The sequence below is a fragment of the Oreochromis niloticus genome, linkage group LG1 (genome assembly GCF_001858045.2).
Source record: "Oreochromis niloticus isolate F11D_XX linkage group LG1, O_niloticus_UMD_NMBU, whole genome shotgun sequence".
NCBI lineage: Eukaryota > Metazoa > Chordata > Actinopteri > Cichliformes > Cichlidae > Oreochromis > Oreochromis niloticus.
Window position 1 is genome coordinate 18515946 of NC_031965.2, and position 16305 is coordinate 18532250.

General features: G+C 40.1%; 1 protein-coding gene across 2 annotated transcripts in view; it reads right to left on the reverse strand.

The window, feature by feature from the left end:
• The window catches only part of LOC100704073 (anoctamin-5), a 28883-nt gene extending 13354 nt beyond the window's left edge, over positions 1-15529 (reverse strand). The window contains exons 1-4 of one of the 2 annotated variants that reach the window (XM_005466947.4): positions 15226-15529; positions 10542-10586; positions 5086-5144; positions 1104-1211 (exon numbers count right to left, since the gene is read on the reverse strand). In XM_005466947.4, coding sequence (XP_005467004.1) covers positions 1104-1211; positions 5086-5144; positions 10542-10586; positions 15226-15292 — 279 coding nt within the window. In that variant the 5' untranslated portion in view covers positions 15293-15529. The remainder of the gene's footprint in view (positions 1-1103; positions 1212-5085; positions 5145-10541; positions 10587-15225) is intronic. The other variant, XM_003445741.5, reaches the window with a different exon arrangement.
• Between the last annotated feature and the right edge of the window lie 776 nt (positions 15530-16305).

Sequence of the window (16305 nt, forward strand, 5' to 3'; positions counted from 1 at the left end):
TTGTACATAAACAGAGCTAAATGGCATGAGCCAGCGAATGCCAAGGAAGCCTGGCGATGTTAAACTTGCTCCACTCCTCAGGTGACCACTCCTGTGTTGTTTTTTTAATAGCTTTGTATCTATGCGATGTTTGCACGTCTACTTTTTTCCCCAAGCTATTTTTTGACCACTTGGGGACAGTAAAAACAAATTTGTGAGTACAGTTATTCACTTCTTTAAAGTTCAGTTTTTGGGCCTTTAAAATCTCCTGAAGGTTGTATCTGGATGTTTAGGTCTGCTATGTTCACCATCCAGCTTCTGTGTCCAAAAGTGCCCCTTCCCAGGGCACGATATAACAAACCACAATGTTATCTTTCTCTGTTTAATCTGTTTCTTCTACAATACCCACCAAATCCACAACGCAACCAAAAGTAGTTTCCAAGGCGACTATATTAGTTTCTGCAAACATTCCCATAATGGAACCGCAGTGATGACTGTGATGAATAATGCGAAGTTGATGATGACCAGTTACGTGTCTGAAATCTTGATTTACTGCTGACTGCGTGTCCGGTACAAGGATGTGTCATGGCTTGCAATTGTATGACACTATTCCTTCTTCACTGCTTGAAAAGAAGGCAAATGGACTTCCTTAAGCTCATGAAGATATTTTGTGTCTCCCCAAGAGACTTCTTCACTTTTAAAATAACTGAGGGAGAACTCCCTCAGTTTTTATTGAGGGATATTTACCCCCTTGAGGGGATTTTCTCTTTGGAGGGTTGTTGACCCACTGCTATTAGGATGTTTAAAGCCCCATTCTCACATTGCCTGACATGACCTCAATAAGTTACATGATGATGAGGAGGCACAGTGTCTTACAGAGGTTTCACACCTTGGCCTTGCTTCATATCTTGGCTCATAGGATGGCTCACATGATTAACACTGTAGGTTTCCATTTACAAATCTCATATGTTCACAGAAAAGAGGCTGAATCTCGGTTCCTCTTTACAGTATCATGGATTCCTGTTCCAGTTAGAAGTTGCTTAATAATATTGTCTGCTAGCATTTTAAAATGCTGAGGCAAGTAGGCAAGTAATGACAGTTTGGCCCTTTTCTGTTACGCTTACCTGTTTCTTTTCTCCATCCTTGTCATCTACGTAGGACAACACAAAATCTATTCTTCGTACTCCGTCCCTAAAGAACACGGTGTCTTTGCTTGGGTGCAGTTTGTCTGTCTGCAGGAGAAACAACCACAAAGTAGAGCTTTTAGCTTTGACACATGCTGGGAAGCCAAACAGACGTTCACCTCGACAGATACAGACAGAAACAAATTAAACTGACTCAGGCTTGCACTCATACAATTTGATACATAAAAAAGCACAGAGGAAATATACCCTCCTGAGTCCCAAAGAAAAAAATATTTTGACATTAAGCTGAAATCATACTTAAAGATCATACAGATGACATAACACCTTGTGTCAAAATTTGGAAAAGGGGCTAAAATGACAACTTCCAAAGTCCATTATGGATAAGAAGTATTGTATATGATAGAAGTCTGAAGGAAATAACCTTTCCATGGCAGTTTTGCTCCATTTTGTTTAATAGAGTTTTCACTTTCCAAAGGGCTTTATTCTATTCTTTTTTTCTTTCTGCCAAACAATACTCAGGATTTTCTAGGAATCTGTTGTGGTCAGTGCCATACTCTATGCTGTTGCATGCTGGGGCAGCAGGTTGAGCATCGCCTTTTTACCGGGATAAATAAAGGACTAATAATAAATAATAAAATGAAGGACATAGAATAAAAATTTAGTTTTGGAAGTAGTCAAATTACTGTGCATTTCTGTTATCCTACTAAATCAAAGTTAAGACTCTCAAATTGAAGAAACAATTTGAGCTTGCACAATAGAATTCAAATATCTGCAAAAAAAACCCCACAACAAACAGTGTTACTTAACCTCTCTTGTGGCCATAAAATATGGAAGCTGAAATTTTCATGATTTTGAAATGAAGTCAAAGAAGGAGTCATGCAGATTCCATAAATGGTGCTTGACAAAGTGGTCTTAAACTCATGTCCCCAACACAGGAAAAAAATTAATTGCTGGGTCTTAGGAGGATATATGCAGTTTAAACCACTAAATACAGGGACATCTACTTCTCAGCACAAGCGTTTGGACCGAGGGCATAAAAAAAAAACCCACTTTCTCTGAGTAAAAACATTTAGAGGGCAACAGTGATGACTGTGGAGAAACCACATCTAACTGCAAAGCCTGAACACTACACAATCACAGCCTAACATAACACAAAAATAGCGGACGCTAGAGGAGAAATGTGTCGTGTCTGTATCGTTACTTAAATTTCAATATTTGGTTACCTGAATGCATTTAGAACTCTAACATTAAATGCTTTTCCATTAATATAGAAATTCATCTTTACTCTTTCTGTATATAAGAAATATTTACTCTTAAAAGAATAATAACCATTATTTTCAACTACTCTAATTTCATCTATCATGCATCCATGCATGCACGATCATTGAACAAAAAAAGAAATTAAATGTATGTTGGTTTTCTCTGCATCTAAAGGCAATCTGTGAGTTTCTACTATACAGTAAATAATTTAGCTCGGGATCTAGAAATAATTGGTGCTGCATGGTAGGTAGCAAAACAAGATATTTAAGCTGATATTCAATAAAAATAGTGAGAAATTGCATGTCTTAACTCCACCTTGAGCTAGTTAGTGTGAACTGCCTGTATATATTTTTTTTAATGATTGTAGATAAAGTCTAAAAATAATGTTCATTAATTTAATGACCAAAACGCACTGCACATGGAAAACTTGAGTTTAAATTATGTCATTTTGTGTATGAGCTTTGTTGTTCTATTAGTATGTTTCACATGGCTATGGCTTCATTTCTTATTATTATATTAAATTATATTATATGTTGTTATTAAATGTCGGTCTTTGCTGCTTTTCCATTTTTGTGTATTTTAATAATTTTTGTCTGTCATTGATTACATGACCCGTCTTGCAATGAAAGAATGACAAAATAAAAAAGGTAACATAAATTTGAATTGAAGTGTTAAAAAAAAACATACTTTAAGAACTATATACTATTATAGTGACTTGACCAGGACTTGAAGTGCCATGTGGCCTCAGCAGTTTGCTGCACTCCACCCAGGGTTTTTTTTTTTTCTTTTTTATCAGACGCTGTCATTGACTAACAGGCATTCCTCTAAAGGAGTGTGACTCAGCTTGTTATGTTCAGGGTGCAATTTGTGGGGAGAAAAACACAGAGGGTTTATAGTCTGAATCCTGTTAGGGTTTATTACTGCTCTCAGTTTCCCATTTATAACAACTAATTATAACTTCATTATAACTAATTATAACTAAATTATAACTAAACTAGATCACTTACTTAAACACATAACCACAGCCTTAATAAAACATTTTCCTGTGATATTATCTGTCTTATTATGGCTTTAAACACAGGTGACCCAGTCGAGACAAACGGTTTAACATCCCAGATTAAATCACATTTCCACTTATTGCTATTTGACAAGCTGTGCCATTTAACTTCAGTTTTAAATGAAAGAATCTTAAATTTCAACTGCACAAAATGCTGTCAGTTTAAAAATAATGCAGAAATATTAGGCTTAGAAAACAGACTTTTTCTGCAATCCTGCAGACTATCATCTGCTTTCTGATTTTTAGAGTTAATATATATGCAAGTTATGTGTTTTACAGCATCCTGAACCACATGTGAACGACTCTCAGGTTAGGCTCGATCTTTTCACTCAAGAATGTGGCTGCTCCTCTTTATCGGCCCATCACAGTAGCAGCACCATTACTTTCAAAGCCAGCAAACAGTGCACTTCATTTCTTCATAGACAGCGGCCTGTTGAGTGCAATTCAACGATTTTAAATACAGCATTGCAAAACTCACAGTTGTAGGAAATTCAGATGTTAACAATCAGGGATAATCGGTATTTTTCAAGTATTTGTTTCCACACACAGTAGAAATATTTCTCGGATTTTCTTGTGAGTTTCCTGTTAATTTCTCAGGTTAATTTAGTTAACAGCAGTTTTCACTCTGAAACAACAGTGCTTAGTGGTTTAATAAAAAAATTGGAATAGAAGCACTCCAGATCATTCCCCTCCCCTACTTTGTGTCATCCCTACTGTCACAGGATCACAGTGCTGAAAGTGAACGACAGCATCTGATTTAAGTGTTGTTCGCACTGTGGATCGTTTCAGATGCAGTGCTAAAAATCAGATGGGGCGGTAAAAATAATTTAGCAGAAGCAGGGACATATAGACCAGAGGCAGAGGAATAAAGCTCGGCCAACTACATCCTGTTTGGACCGTTAATAAAACATTTTCTGACCTAATGAGAAAATTTTAAAAATATAGCGATTCAATGTTCAATGGTTATGCACTGAAACCTCATACACACATATCAGAAATATACCATCATTTGTATTTGTATAAATAGTGCATCTGTGGAATGACCTCATTATGTCACTGAAAAACCAAACAGACTGACAACAGGCTGAGCAGCGACAGCCTATTTCAGTCTTGCTGTTAGAGAAATGAGAGGAACTCTGTGATAACATGGCTATCTTATGACTTATCAGAGTCATCAATCAGAGGGGTGAGTCACCAAAGGGTCATCTAAGATTATAAAATTACTCAAACATACAGTGAACACTGGCATAAACAATTTAGTTGACTACAAAGGAAATAACACACAGACAAAAGGCTGCTCAATTAACTGTTAATGGAAATCTTAATGGAAATAGATATTTTTGTATATGCTTGTTTGCATTTAACAGGGAGATAGGAATCATCATGAAGTTAACAACTAGCAGCGGTTCAATGCATCCAGTATGTATTGTATTAAACAAAGGAGGCATAGCACATTAATCACTGCTTTGCGGGCACATTACTTTTGAAAAAAAAAGTTGCTCTGAGCTGACCAGCTCCTCTCATACAACTAGCAAAAAAGTGATAAACCTTTAATTGTCATTCCCAAAATTTCTTAATTTTTTTTCTAGATAGCTAGATAGAAAGGGAATGTGTTGAAATGCTCACAGATACACCAGAACTCACTTCTGTATTTCCCGGCAGTGGCGCTCTTTCAGATAAAGAACCATTTCCGCTGCTTTCATCTGCAAAATAAATGAAGAAAAGAATAACACCAAGAGAATTATACAGCTTATGTATAGAAGAATGCAGTAAAAATGCTGCTCATGTTTAAGAATTCAGTCTTTGTATGTAATAGCATAGTAATTATCTAATTATTATTGTATTATCATATTGTAATTGAACTGGTCTAAATACACTCCATCCATTCATCCATCCATTTGCTTCCAATCCAATTCAGGGTCACGGAGGTGATGGAGCCTCCTCCAGCAGAGTTAAAAGTGGCATACACCTTGGACAGGAGTTAACTTGACACAAAACTCTGAACAGTGAGAGGAATGTCTGCAGAGAAGCCACACAGGCACATGGAGAACATGCAAACTCCACACAGAACAGTCCCATGAACTCCAGACTTTCTTGCTCTGAGGTGCAACAACTACTCCACCACTTTGCTGCCCAGTCGAATAAGTCGAATCGTTAAATTATATATTTATTCATGTCAGCAAATGGTTGTCTCACGTAGGACTTAGTGGTCTTTTTCATATTAGTTTGTGTTGCTGAAGGATTAGCAGCACATAAACTCAAACACAGCCAATCTTAAACAGGTAACCCAGAGACGGGTACCTGGTTGAAGTGAATTAAGCTTAAAATGCACATACCTACAAATTTGCAGACTTTAAGCAAAAAACATGATTAATGAATTAAACATGATTGATTTTTCAAACTTCTCAAAAGCAATAGTTGCACATATATCATCTAAATTGACAGGAAGTAACTGTTAAACTAGTTTAAATAATTTTGGACCGCGGGATAAATTAAAGCTCACACATAACAAAAACATCCCTTTAAGAAGAATCAGCTGCCAAATTACTGTTATGGCCTCAAATGCATTGTAGACAGCATCAATATAACAAGAGCCAATGAAAAAAAGCCTACAGGAGGCAATATCAGGAGATACTGACTATCAGCATGTTGGTAAGTACTGAGCTGAGAGAGATGAAAACACAAAGGCCACAATGCACATACACACTTATTCAATGGCTCGCCACATTCCAGCAGAGCCTCTCTGGCCCTGCGTGGCAGACTCTGGCAGAGGAAATGTGCTCATGTTGCACTGCTCTGCTAGCTGCCTGCTCCCCTATTATTCCTGGATGGTGGGAAAGCTGCACTTCCTGTGGGGGAGGCTGCATGACGAAAACATCAGTGAGAGGGAGGAGCCGGCTGTTGAGGTTGCTGTTGTATCAAAGTGTCCAGCCTCCTCCTAAAAGAAGCACACATACAGCACACAAAGAACACAAAGCGCTTCAGTCTCCCTCAGCTTGCACTGGCAGAGACCTTTCGTTAAGCAGGAGGGTCTGACAGACAGCAGTGACAGCCAATAGCAACAGTACTTCACTGATAGGCCTGAAGAGGCACTTGGAGTAAGAATGTGGCATATGAGTTAGACTATAAGAATCCACAGGAAATATAAGGAGCAGATTACACCATGTCTTATCCAATTAACCCTGTGTGAGCTGCTTTTTTCCTCTCCTGTCTTTTTCATCCCACTTGTTTTGGTCTAACTCCAACTGTGCCAAGCCGTCCACAGTTATCGCAACCTGGCTTAGAGCAAACAAAGGCAAAAGGCCAGCAACTTCCACAGAGAGACAGACTGAAGGAAAACACAAAGTAGCTTTCCCTCTGTGAAACAGTGCAGCAGACACACTTACTAGAACAGATGGCCATAAATGAGTCTTCACTGGAAATTACTACCACGTATTAAAATGAATCAGCTATTAATTTGGGCAAAACTGAATAAGTGAGAAGTGCCATGCGCTCTTTTAACTACCCACTTTCCACCTATTTAACCCAATTACACTTCTCCTGCTATCTATTTACAGTAGCTGAGATACTCTCTCGTCAGCATGATTGTCAAAAAACATCTTACTAACTGAACAGTGGCATTTTGACCTATCTCCAAAAGAAATTTGAGCACCATTGCTGAGTATTGACCCTGATATAACCAAACAGAATTTCAAAGCCTGCATGTTGCATGACTGAGATGCACTTGACAGATGTGCTTTTAGTGATTCCAGTTCACAAAAAGTTGTGCGTACCTCATGCCCATTGGTCCTGCCCTGTAAGAGACACCACAAGACCAAAACTGGAAGTAGATCAGTGCAAACTCATCCGAGGAGGTAGTGACTTTATACGTGTGCAATGCAGCCAAGAACAGAATTAACTAATCTCTTTTCCTAAATGAGTTGATTCTATCCAGAGACATGATGCTGTACTGGTGTTCAGACAGAGCAGAGGAAGGCGAGAGGCTACAAGATTCACATGTAGCCGACGCAGAGGCATCTGCTGGTGTTATGAGCTGTAAACAGCATCTTTACTTTCTGCATCATTGGAATTTGAATCGTGTTAGGAAATAACAATCATTAAGATCTTTAGGATAAAGTCTATCTGTGTCGTGCGAAAGTCTTGAGCCACCCCTCATTCTTGTAATAGTTGGCTTCAGCAATAGCTCTTCAGACCTTCCAAAGGTCTCTCGAAGTTTTCTTTTGTCATTACCTGTTTTTTCAGTTATTTTCAGTCTACTCTTTACAAATCCCCACTTTCAGAGGAACATTTGTTTTATTTTATAAGCCACTTAAAACTGACCTAATCATCATTCAACAATAAAAAAAAATCACCAACTCAAGAGAAGAACCTGACACAGGACCTGGGAGATGCACCCACTGATCCATCTACTGTTTGCTGAAGCCACATCAGAAATATCAAGAAGCCATTTGTAAGGAAGGAGAACCAGGAAAGGAGGCTGAGGTATGCCAAATTACACAAGGAATGGACTAAATGAATAAATGAATCCAATTTTCAGACCTTTGGTTTGGTACAACAGTGAGTGTCTAGAGCTATCTGTAAAACCCAGTGGAGGCTTGGTGCTGCGTTCCAGAAAAATATCTCCCCTCAATTACTGCTTCACATCAAACTTATTCTGTCAGCAAGATTAAGAACAGTGAGGAGTGACCAGCATCAGACTTGGAAAATCTCCATAACTCTAAATAATTAAAGAAATCAGAAATCAATTCACAGTACATCAGTGGAAGAGGAGACTCTGTGCCAGGATATCAGTTCCCTAAAGACAGCACTGATCTTGCAGAGTAGAAAGAAAAGAAGGCAGGGGCTATGACACTTCTGCCACTGCTATCATCTAACAATAATCTATCTTTATCCACATAATCTGATGATATGAAAATACAGACAAGCCCGTGCTGCCTTTCTATTTACAGTAAACTGACAAAATTTGATTCTGTGCTCACTGCTCTGTTTCCCTAAGCAGGCAGCCTGCTGGAAGGATGATATATGTTCATGAAGATATATGCAAAGGTACAACCAAGGTAGTCAAATGTACCTCAGCACAATCACAATCTTTCCTGCCTGTTACAGAAAAGGTGTCTCTAATTTCTGCAACTTTGGGGACACGTGCAGCCCCCAGATGAGATGCACACATAGCTTCACTTTTTATGTGACACTGTAAGGCCAGCAGCCTCTTCACACTGATCACCGAAACAAAGATCATGAAAGTCAACCCGCATTTCTCAATCTGAAACAGCATGCTGGGTTTAGTGTTTATCTAACATGAGGATGTGAAAGTTTACATCACCTAACCACTCAGTCACACACTCATGTGTACATTAGCCACATGAGTAGCTAATGTACACCTTTACTGCTTCCCTAGGAATTAAGAGGAAGAGTAGCAGGCAGGTGCTGGTAATCAAATACACTTGATTTAAAGATCACCTGTAAGTGTGAACACCCCTATTAAAGCAGACGTTTGGGCAATTTGGTAGTCTGGGTGTGTGTTATTATGACAATACACACAATATGTGTTATTACATATTACCAAGAGGGACATCAATAATCATCATAGAAAAACAATTGCTGCTCATTAATTTGGATAGGATTAAAAGGCTATTTCCACACTGTCTGAAGTTCATCATTCTACAGTGGGAAACATTATCCACAAGTGAAAAACACAAGACAGCTTCCATTCTTCCCAAGAACACATTCTAGCAAAGCACCTCAATGCAATGCTCAAAAAAGAGCTGATTCTCAGATTTTAAAGGACTTAGGTTTGCAAAGTTACATGTGAACAACCCACAAGACTTCTGGAACCAAAGCAGAAATGCTTGGTCATAATGCTCAGCACCACGTTTGGCGGAAACCACACACAACATGACACAAACACCTCATTCCCACTGTGAACTCCTCTGTATACCAAAGAATTCTGGAGTCAAATGCAAGGTGATCTGTCCAAAAGCTAAACCTAATCATGCAACAGGACAATGACTCGAAGAACATTCTCTACAATGCTATCGAAGTCTGATAAAGTCACTTCAAGTTATTGCTCTCAAAGATGGTTATACAATTTAATCACTCATGGGGTGTACATAGTTTTTCACAAACCTGCATGAAGTCCTGCGACTGTGCTTACATTTTACTTGAGTGCTTGTGCTTTATTAGCATTTCTGTGCCACCACATTTGAGATGAACACACTGTATTTATTTTTTACTTTGAACTATAAGAATGCATTCAAAGTATGATTGTCTTACTCCCTGTAATAATGAAGGCATACTTTACAGGCTAACACACCACAGGCTAAGAATAAGGTACTGCAGAAGGATTGATGGCTACCTAAAGAAAAAGCTAGCTATAGTAGCTATCCTTATTTCCTCAGCAAAAGACTATCTGAAGCCAAATGAGTTTTTTTTCCTTCTTCTTATGTCAGACTTATGTTTGAATATGGTAGTCCCTAATTTCTCGGTGATTAATGGACTCTTTTGGGTAATGTTATCTAAAGTTGCTCATTCTTGATGCTGTAGGGGAAGCACTGAGGCAAAGTATTCAGGCGGGAGCTTGTTAGAGCTTCACCATATCTCTCCTGGGCCCTTCACATAGAAAACAGTCCACAGGCTGTGCTACATACTGCATTTGTGAGTAAAATTATGCATGCAGGAGTTTTTCTGCTTTTATAGTACTAGCAAAACTTTGCTATAAGAAGTTATACATGTTGCTTATGATATAAATCATCAAATAGCCTAGCCACAACTTGAAATACCACGGGCACATCTCTTAATTCAGCCTATGGGTGCATGCACCAGTACAAATTTGACACAGTACACAGCACATTACCAGAAGGCAGACACTTAAGGAAATGGCTACAATATGAAAGCTGACATAGCAGACAGAGAGGCATTTGATTCTGATCAGCAAACTAACAGGAAAGCCGTAACAAATGTACATAAATGGAGCATACACAGCGACATTAAACAGACATGATGACGGCACGTGACGGAGGGTGCGAAGAGAAATAGCAGAGATTACAATGATGCGAGAACGGACAGACAGGCGTCACATAAAGCCTCTGATCTGCCCGTACCTGGGTGGAGGTTAATCCTGAATGCAGTCAACACAGCAGGAACATCTTTAAGGGACAGACAGACAGTGGTTAGGAGGTGGAATTAAACTGTAGATCAGGACAACACAAAGGTTATTAAGTATCGAGCCATCAGACTTTCACTTACACAAGCATTAAAAGAACAGCATAAAAGTACAACAGAGAGTCCTATCACTGCTGGAAATCAGACCACAGCTTTTATATGTTGCAGATCATCGACACCGCTGATGAAAAGCACTCGCGGTGTTTTTGTACCTTTGATTCAGTATCAAGCAAATAGTTTTTACTATGACTCAAGCAATCTGCGTGGGTGCCTACGGTTCAAAAGAGGCCCCGCTAAACGCTCTCGTGTAGCTCTGCAGTGTGCCTGGCACAGAGCTAGAATGTCCTGCTTACTGTACTGAAACAGGCTTCTATATTTTACTCGATTAAGAGCTCTTCAGAGTGTCGTTCGACCTTCCACTTTGACAAATGGAAAACACAGCACTGGTTTATTATGACAACATAATCCTTTCTCAAGAGAAGTAATACAAACATATCACAGACTGCTCTACAACTTCTCTCTATTCATGAGTTTAATAATGCCGGATGGGGCATGAGGGTTGAATTGCAAATCGATGTATATGAAATATTAATGCGATGAACAATACTGTAGCCTAAATAGGGGTTCCCACTCAAAGTCGTCCAATATACAGGATCAGGCGAACCACAAGTGTGTCCTGATGAGAGCGTTAGGCAAGTATGTCAGGCTTTTACAAAAAGAACTGAATTAAATTTTAAAATTTGATGCCAAAGCGCAAATAAGAACTTTTAATCTTGCAAGCACGGTGCACACCCTGTTTCAGTCAAACCACAACATCCTGAGCTCAAACGCGGGGCCTTTGTCTTCTAGGACGAGGCATCCTCAAAGTCTGCCACCCAATATTTCCTGTCAATACAGCTGACTATATTCAAAAAGCATCCAGATTAATATAAATGTTGTTTAAAAATTTGAATACGTGAGGCTTTAAACATATACAAGGGAACGCTACTGATAAAGTTTTTTTTTTTAAAATGGTGTCTTTTATTTTTAGAAAGCATTATTTGAAATGTTGACAGTCGTGTTTTCACATTTGCATCACCCTCATGTTGTTGCCAAGAACACAAGTTTCCTTTCTTATCATCAGGAAATTGTTGATACTTTCCTGACAATTACCGGAAAGCTTGAACAGTGCCAGCTGAAGAGGTCATACGCAGAGCAGGAGTCATAATTCATCGCGTTAAATAGACGCCACATAACACGCCTGGACTTCAACACTTGACATGTCTGACGGTCTTTTAAGGAAGAGATGTTTGACGAAATCTTTTGAAAGGATGACTGGACGAGACAGATTAGGGCACAAAAGTAGCTTTCTTGCGTCTATGATATGAAGGCCTCGGGCATTTTGTTTGCCCAATAAGCAGATTAACAGACTGCATGACAATGATTCAGGTTCCTGCATCCAAAGCTGCCCTGTAAAGAGCACCCATATGGACTGGTGACATATTAAAGGAAAAACTCCTACACTCCTGCAGTAAGGATGTTGGTGAAGGGGAATTGTTTGCTGGTTTGAGTGTCCTTATCACCTAAGAAAAGAATCAATATGGAGGTGTTACCCTTTGCCCTGATAAAAGACGTCTATCCTGATGGGACTGGCACGATGGGTCACTGAATCTCTGAATATTTTTCAGTATGAAAATGACACGAATCATTTGCTACTGAGCTTTCCCTCACAAGATCTCCACCCAGTCGGTGATGGTGGTGACAGATAGTGCTTTCGTCTACAGTCATCAAAGCACCAAATCAGGGGCGTATCTTCTGGAAAAACGCTATTCCATGTTTTCATCAGAATCCCAGTGACTTTTCAGAGGTGTTTTCACATGTGAGCTTTGGGCAAATTTTGCAAGAATCGAGTCAGGATAGATGTTGTTGTTTTTCTCAAACAAAACACAACAGGAAACACTTCCCTTCAGCTGTTTTCGCGCTACTGCACATGCTCTGTGTGGTTTAGGCGAGGGAGCTCCCTGCATGCTGGAGGCGGCACAGACGACGCCCATTCATTAGCTGTAAATGCAACGAATTCTAAACAGCGCTGTTCACACATCAGCACAGCGTAACATCATGCAGCCTTTGCATTTGGGAACTGACATTTAAAGAGTGGCTAATGCCCGATCCAGCTGATATCAGCCTTCTCACGTGCACCTCTGTCAGGCAGTGGGCTAGAGAAGTTCAGGGCCGCAGTGCAAGTGTGAAAACAACTTTTGAAAATCAGCGCCAAGGCACACTAAAACTATTCTGGCATCGTGCAGTGGCCTGACGCCTTACTAAGATACATGATGTTTTTCCATTTGTCAATTTTCTCTAGAAAAGCGTACCAAAAAGTGAAAGCCCAGGGGAAAAAAGAGGCATATGCCACCTATGATCAGAAATTTATAGAGCAAAAAATGTCTTTTATGCCCAAAACAAAAAGACTGTAGTCTGAAAATTGTTCTGGGACCACAAAAAGACCTCATCTAGTCTTACTGTGGTTGTGCTGAGAGGAAGACTTGCTTGCCTGCCATGTGTAATTCTGTATTTTGCCTCCTCAAAGGGAGCAATTTAATTACAAGGCCTGTTTCCATAGCAACTCTTTGGCTCTGCTTCACCTCTGACTGGCAGATGACTTCATCAGCTGGACTGCAGATTGAGATCACCTTAAAAGGAGGCAAATCCCTATATATATGAGTAATTATTAACTATTGAGGGCACTTAAAAGTGGAGTCATTAAGATTTTTTCCCTGACTGTGAACTGGCCAAGAAAAAGATTTACTGACAGAGGGTGACAACAAGCAGCAGGTTGATTTTAGAAAACCATCCACCAAACGGTATACGCTATCCACGGACATCTGGTGTTTATCCAGCAGCAGAATGTCATGTATGACTATAAATCGGTGTTTGGGCAGCTGCGAACAAGGTAACACACACAGACACACACACCGAGGTGAGGACAGACTCCTTCCTCTCCTTTGTTTCCCCTTTCACTTGAGGCTGAAAGTCTGGCCTGATAAGAGCCCGAACACAGCCTCTGTAGAACCGGAGCAGTCTCTTAATCTACTGCTCACTCTAAATAAACAGCCACGTGTCTTTATAAACAACCTTCTAATACACACAGTGGAGGATATGCAAATACAAACAGGGAAAGGTGTAACTGAGGCGTCATAATCTTAACTCAGACATGGTTTGATTGAATGAAAATGCTGGAAAATGTGTTTTATAAACGTTTTGTTTTTCTCTTCTCATAATGATCTTGTTGTGATGCAGTGGTCTGTTAGGCAGAGGTAAGCAGGCTCACAAATTAAAAGGCCCAGCTGCTCTTGTCACAAAAGTAACAGAGGTTTCCAGTGCACCTAAGTCATCTTGTCCTCCAGCAGGTCAGGAGATATCAGCACATGCCATGCTCTTACTGCAACTTGAGTATACTTTGTCTTTTCCTGTTATGCATTTGTGTTTCTGCTGGAAACCAGAGCATCTCCTGACTTATGCAAAATCCTGCTGGATGCCTCCAGACGTCTGTGGCTCAGTTTTAGAAATGCTGAAAAGTTTCCCACTGCACGTGTGCAGACTTTCTAATGTCAGCGAGAGGACAGCATAAAAATAAAGATTTAATGTTTGTGAGGCAAACACGTGGGTTATTCAGACTGGGATGCACTGACACGCAGTGCTCAACACTTAAGAGCCATTAACTCATAGATCTGCTACTTTAGATACAGGAGTGAAAGCAAGTCATTTAATTCATGCATTATTAGCAAGATCTATCAGGAGCCAGACACAAGTCCTGTGCAGGAATGTCATACAATCCTCTCAGGACTAAAACGACCGCAGAACCAGACCATTAGGTTTCACAGTGCTCCATCAACTTAACTGACTTTCTGATGTCCACGTGGAAGCAACAAATCACGGTAAGCCGACATAATTCAACCAAATTAACGTCTGAAAGCATTCCTGTGGCGACACACTGTTCAGAATGTGAACTTTCAGATGGCTTCATGTGACTAGGCGAAGAGTCAGTGAAGCCTGACTATCTCACAGGGGGCTAGTCCCATTAGATAAGGTGACACATGTTAGGCTTGACAGATAGCAAAAAGTATGTTTACTCACATGTTTCACTTCACGGATCAATTTGTCTTCTTCTCTAATTTAATTCATTAAAAAAATGCCTGAGATGCTTCTAGGATAGTTTACTACAGTGTATACTGAGATAAAAAATAAATATGCAGTCTGGCTCAGTTTGGGAAACAGACTATCTGCGTGACCTCAGTGTCACCCTGCAGTTGTAAGGGACTTGGCTGTATCAAAGCATCAGACTAAGAAGAACAAACAGCATGTGTGTTTTGATGTGTTTTGGTCATGAGATCTCTGGTGCAACCCAGCATCACTAACTGGGCTGTTTACAAGCACAAGCCAAGTAACCAAATTACAGCCACATTTAGAAATGGTTTTGCCACGTAAGATAAAACAACTAGAGGACATAATTTCGATATAAATATTCACCCTTCACTGCTGAATTGCGAGTTTACAATGAACCTCGGATTACTGTAACTTGTAGAGCGTGGCTCTGCCACAGCAGCTGCCACATTTAGAAATAAAACCGTGCATTTATGCGGTTACCTGCAGCCCTGGCGCTCTGCAGCTCGATCAGAGTCTCATCCTTCGCCTTACCAGTGATTCGTCTCATAGCGGCTAGCGCTGTTATTATAACGGCTTCACCTTCTCGGGAAAGTGGGTAAGGCGGTGAGGATGCCGCTGTCTCCTGTCGGTGTCTGTGAAGACCAGCAATGGCTGATCACACACTGAAATCAGCGAGGAGATCCAGGTCAAGGGAGGGTAGATGGATCATATTTACACTATAATCGATTTTCACTGAAACGGTGAGAAATAGTGATGTGACGTTCTGTATCGAGGCTTCGAAGCTTGTGTCGAGTAATGGAGGGGGCGTTTCCGCGAAGCGCGTATCGAGGCTTTCTTCATTTATGGGAGGAGCTGAAAATGATGACGTCCGAAGCCTCGCTGCCCAGCTAAACCACGTGACTGGTTCATGAAGCGGTTCGAACTTTGCCGCGAGCTATGACAGCGATATAAACCCCTCAGACTTCATTCAAAATGTGGGTGTTTGATGGAGAGTTGCGGTTAGTGAGAGTTTGGAGAAAGTTTGGAGAGAGTTTGGAGGTTTAGGAGAGTGAGGAGAGAAAGTCAGGAGAGAATGGAGCCAGCTAAGAAGAGGAGGATGTCCTCCCCTGTGTGGGAACATTTTGATTTTATTCCTCCCAACAAGGTATATAAATTTCTACAGAAGATGTATTTTCATAATACTGGTGGTGCAATACAATTTATGTTAAGCTGTCTTTACTTTTGTACAAGGTGAAGTGTTTGCTATGTGCCAGGGAGCTGGGATATAACAACAACACCTCATCCATGCTCAGGCACTACAGAGCTTTGCATGAGAATAAGGGGAACACCGATTGTGGAGCAAGACCAGGTGAGCCATCAAATGCCATGATAATATAGCATGCCGTAATGTTACTAAATGATAGAGCAATATTATACAACTGTAATAAGTTACGTGTGTGATATTTATATTTGTGCTTTGTTTTTATTGTCTTTCCTCAGGAGAACAATCTCAAATAGATGGAGACCTGGTTAGCATGGTGATTGAGGACTCCCAGCCATTTAGCATTGTGGAGGACAAAG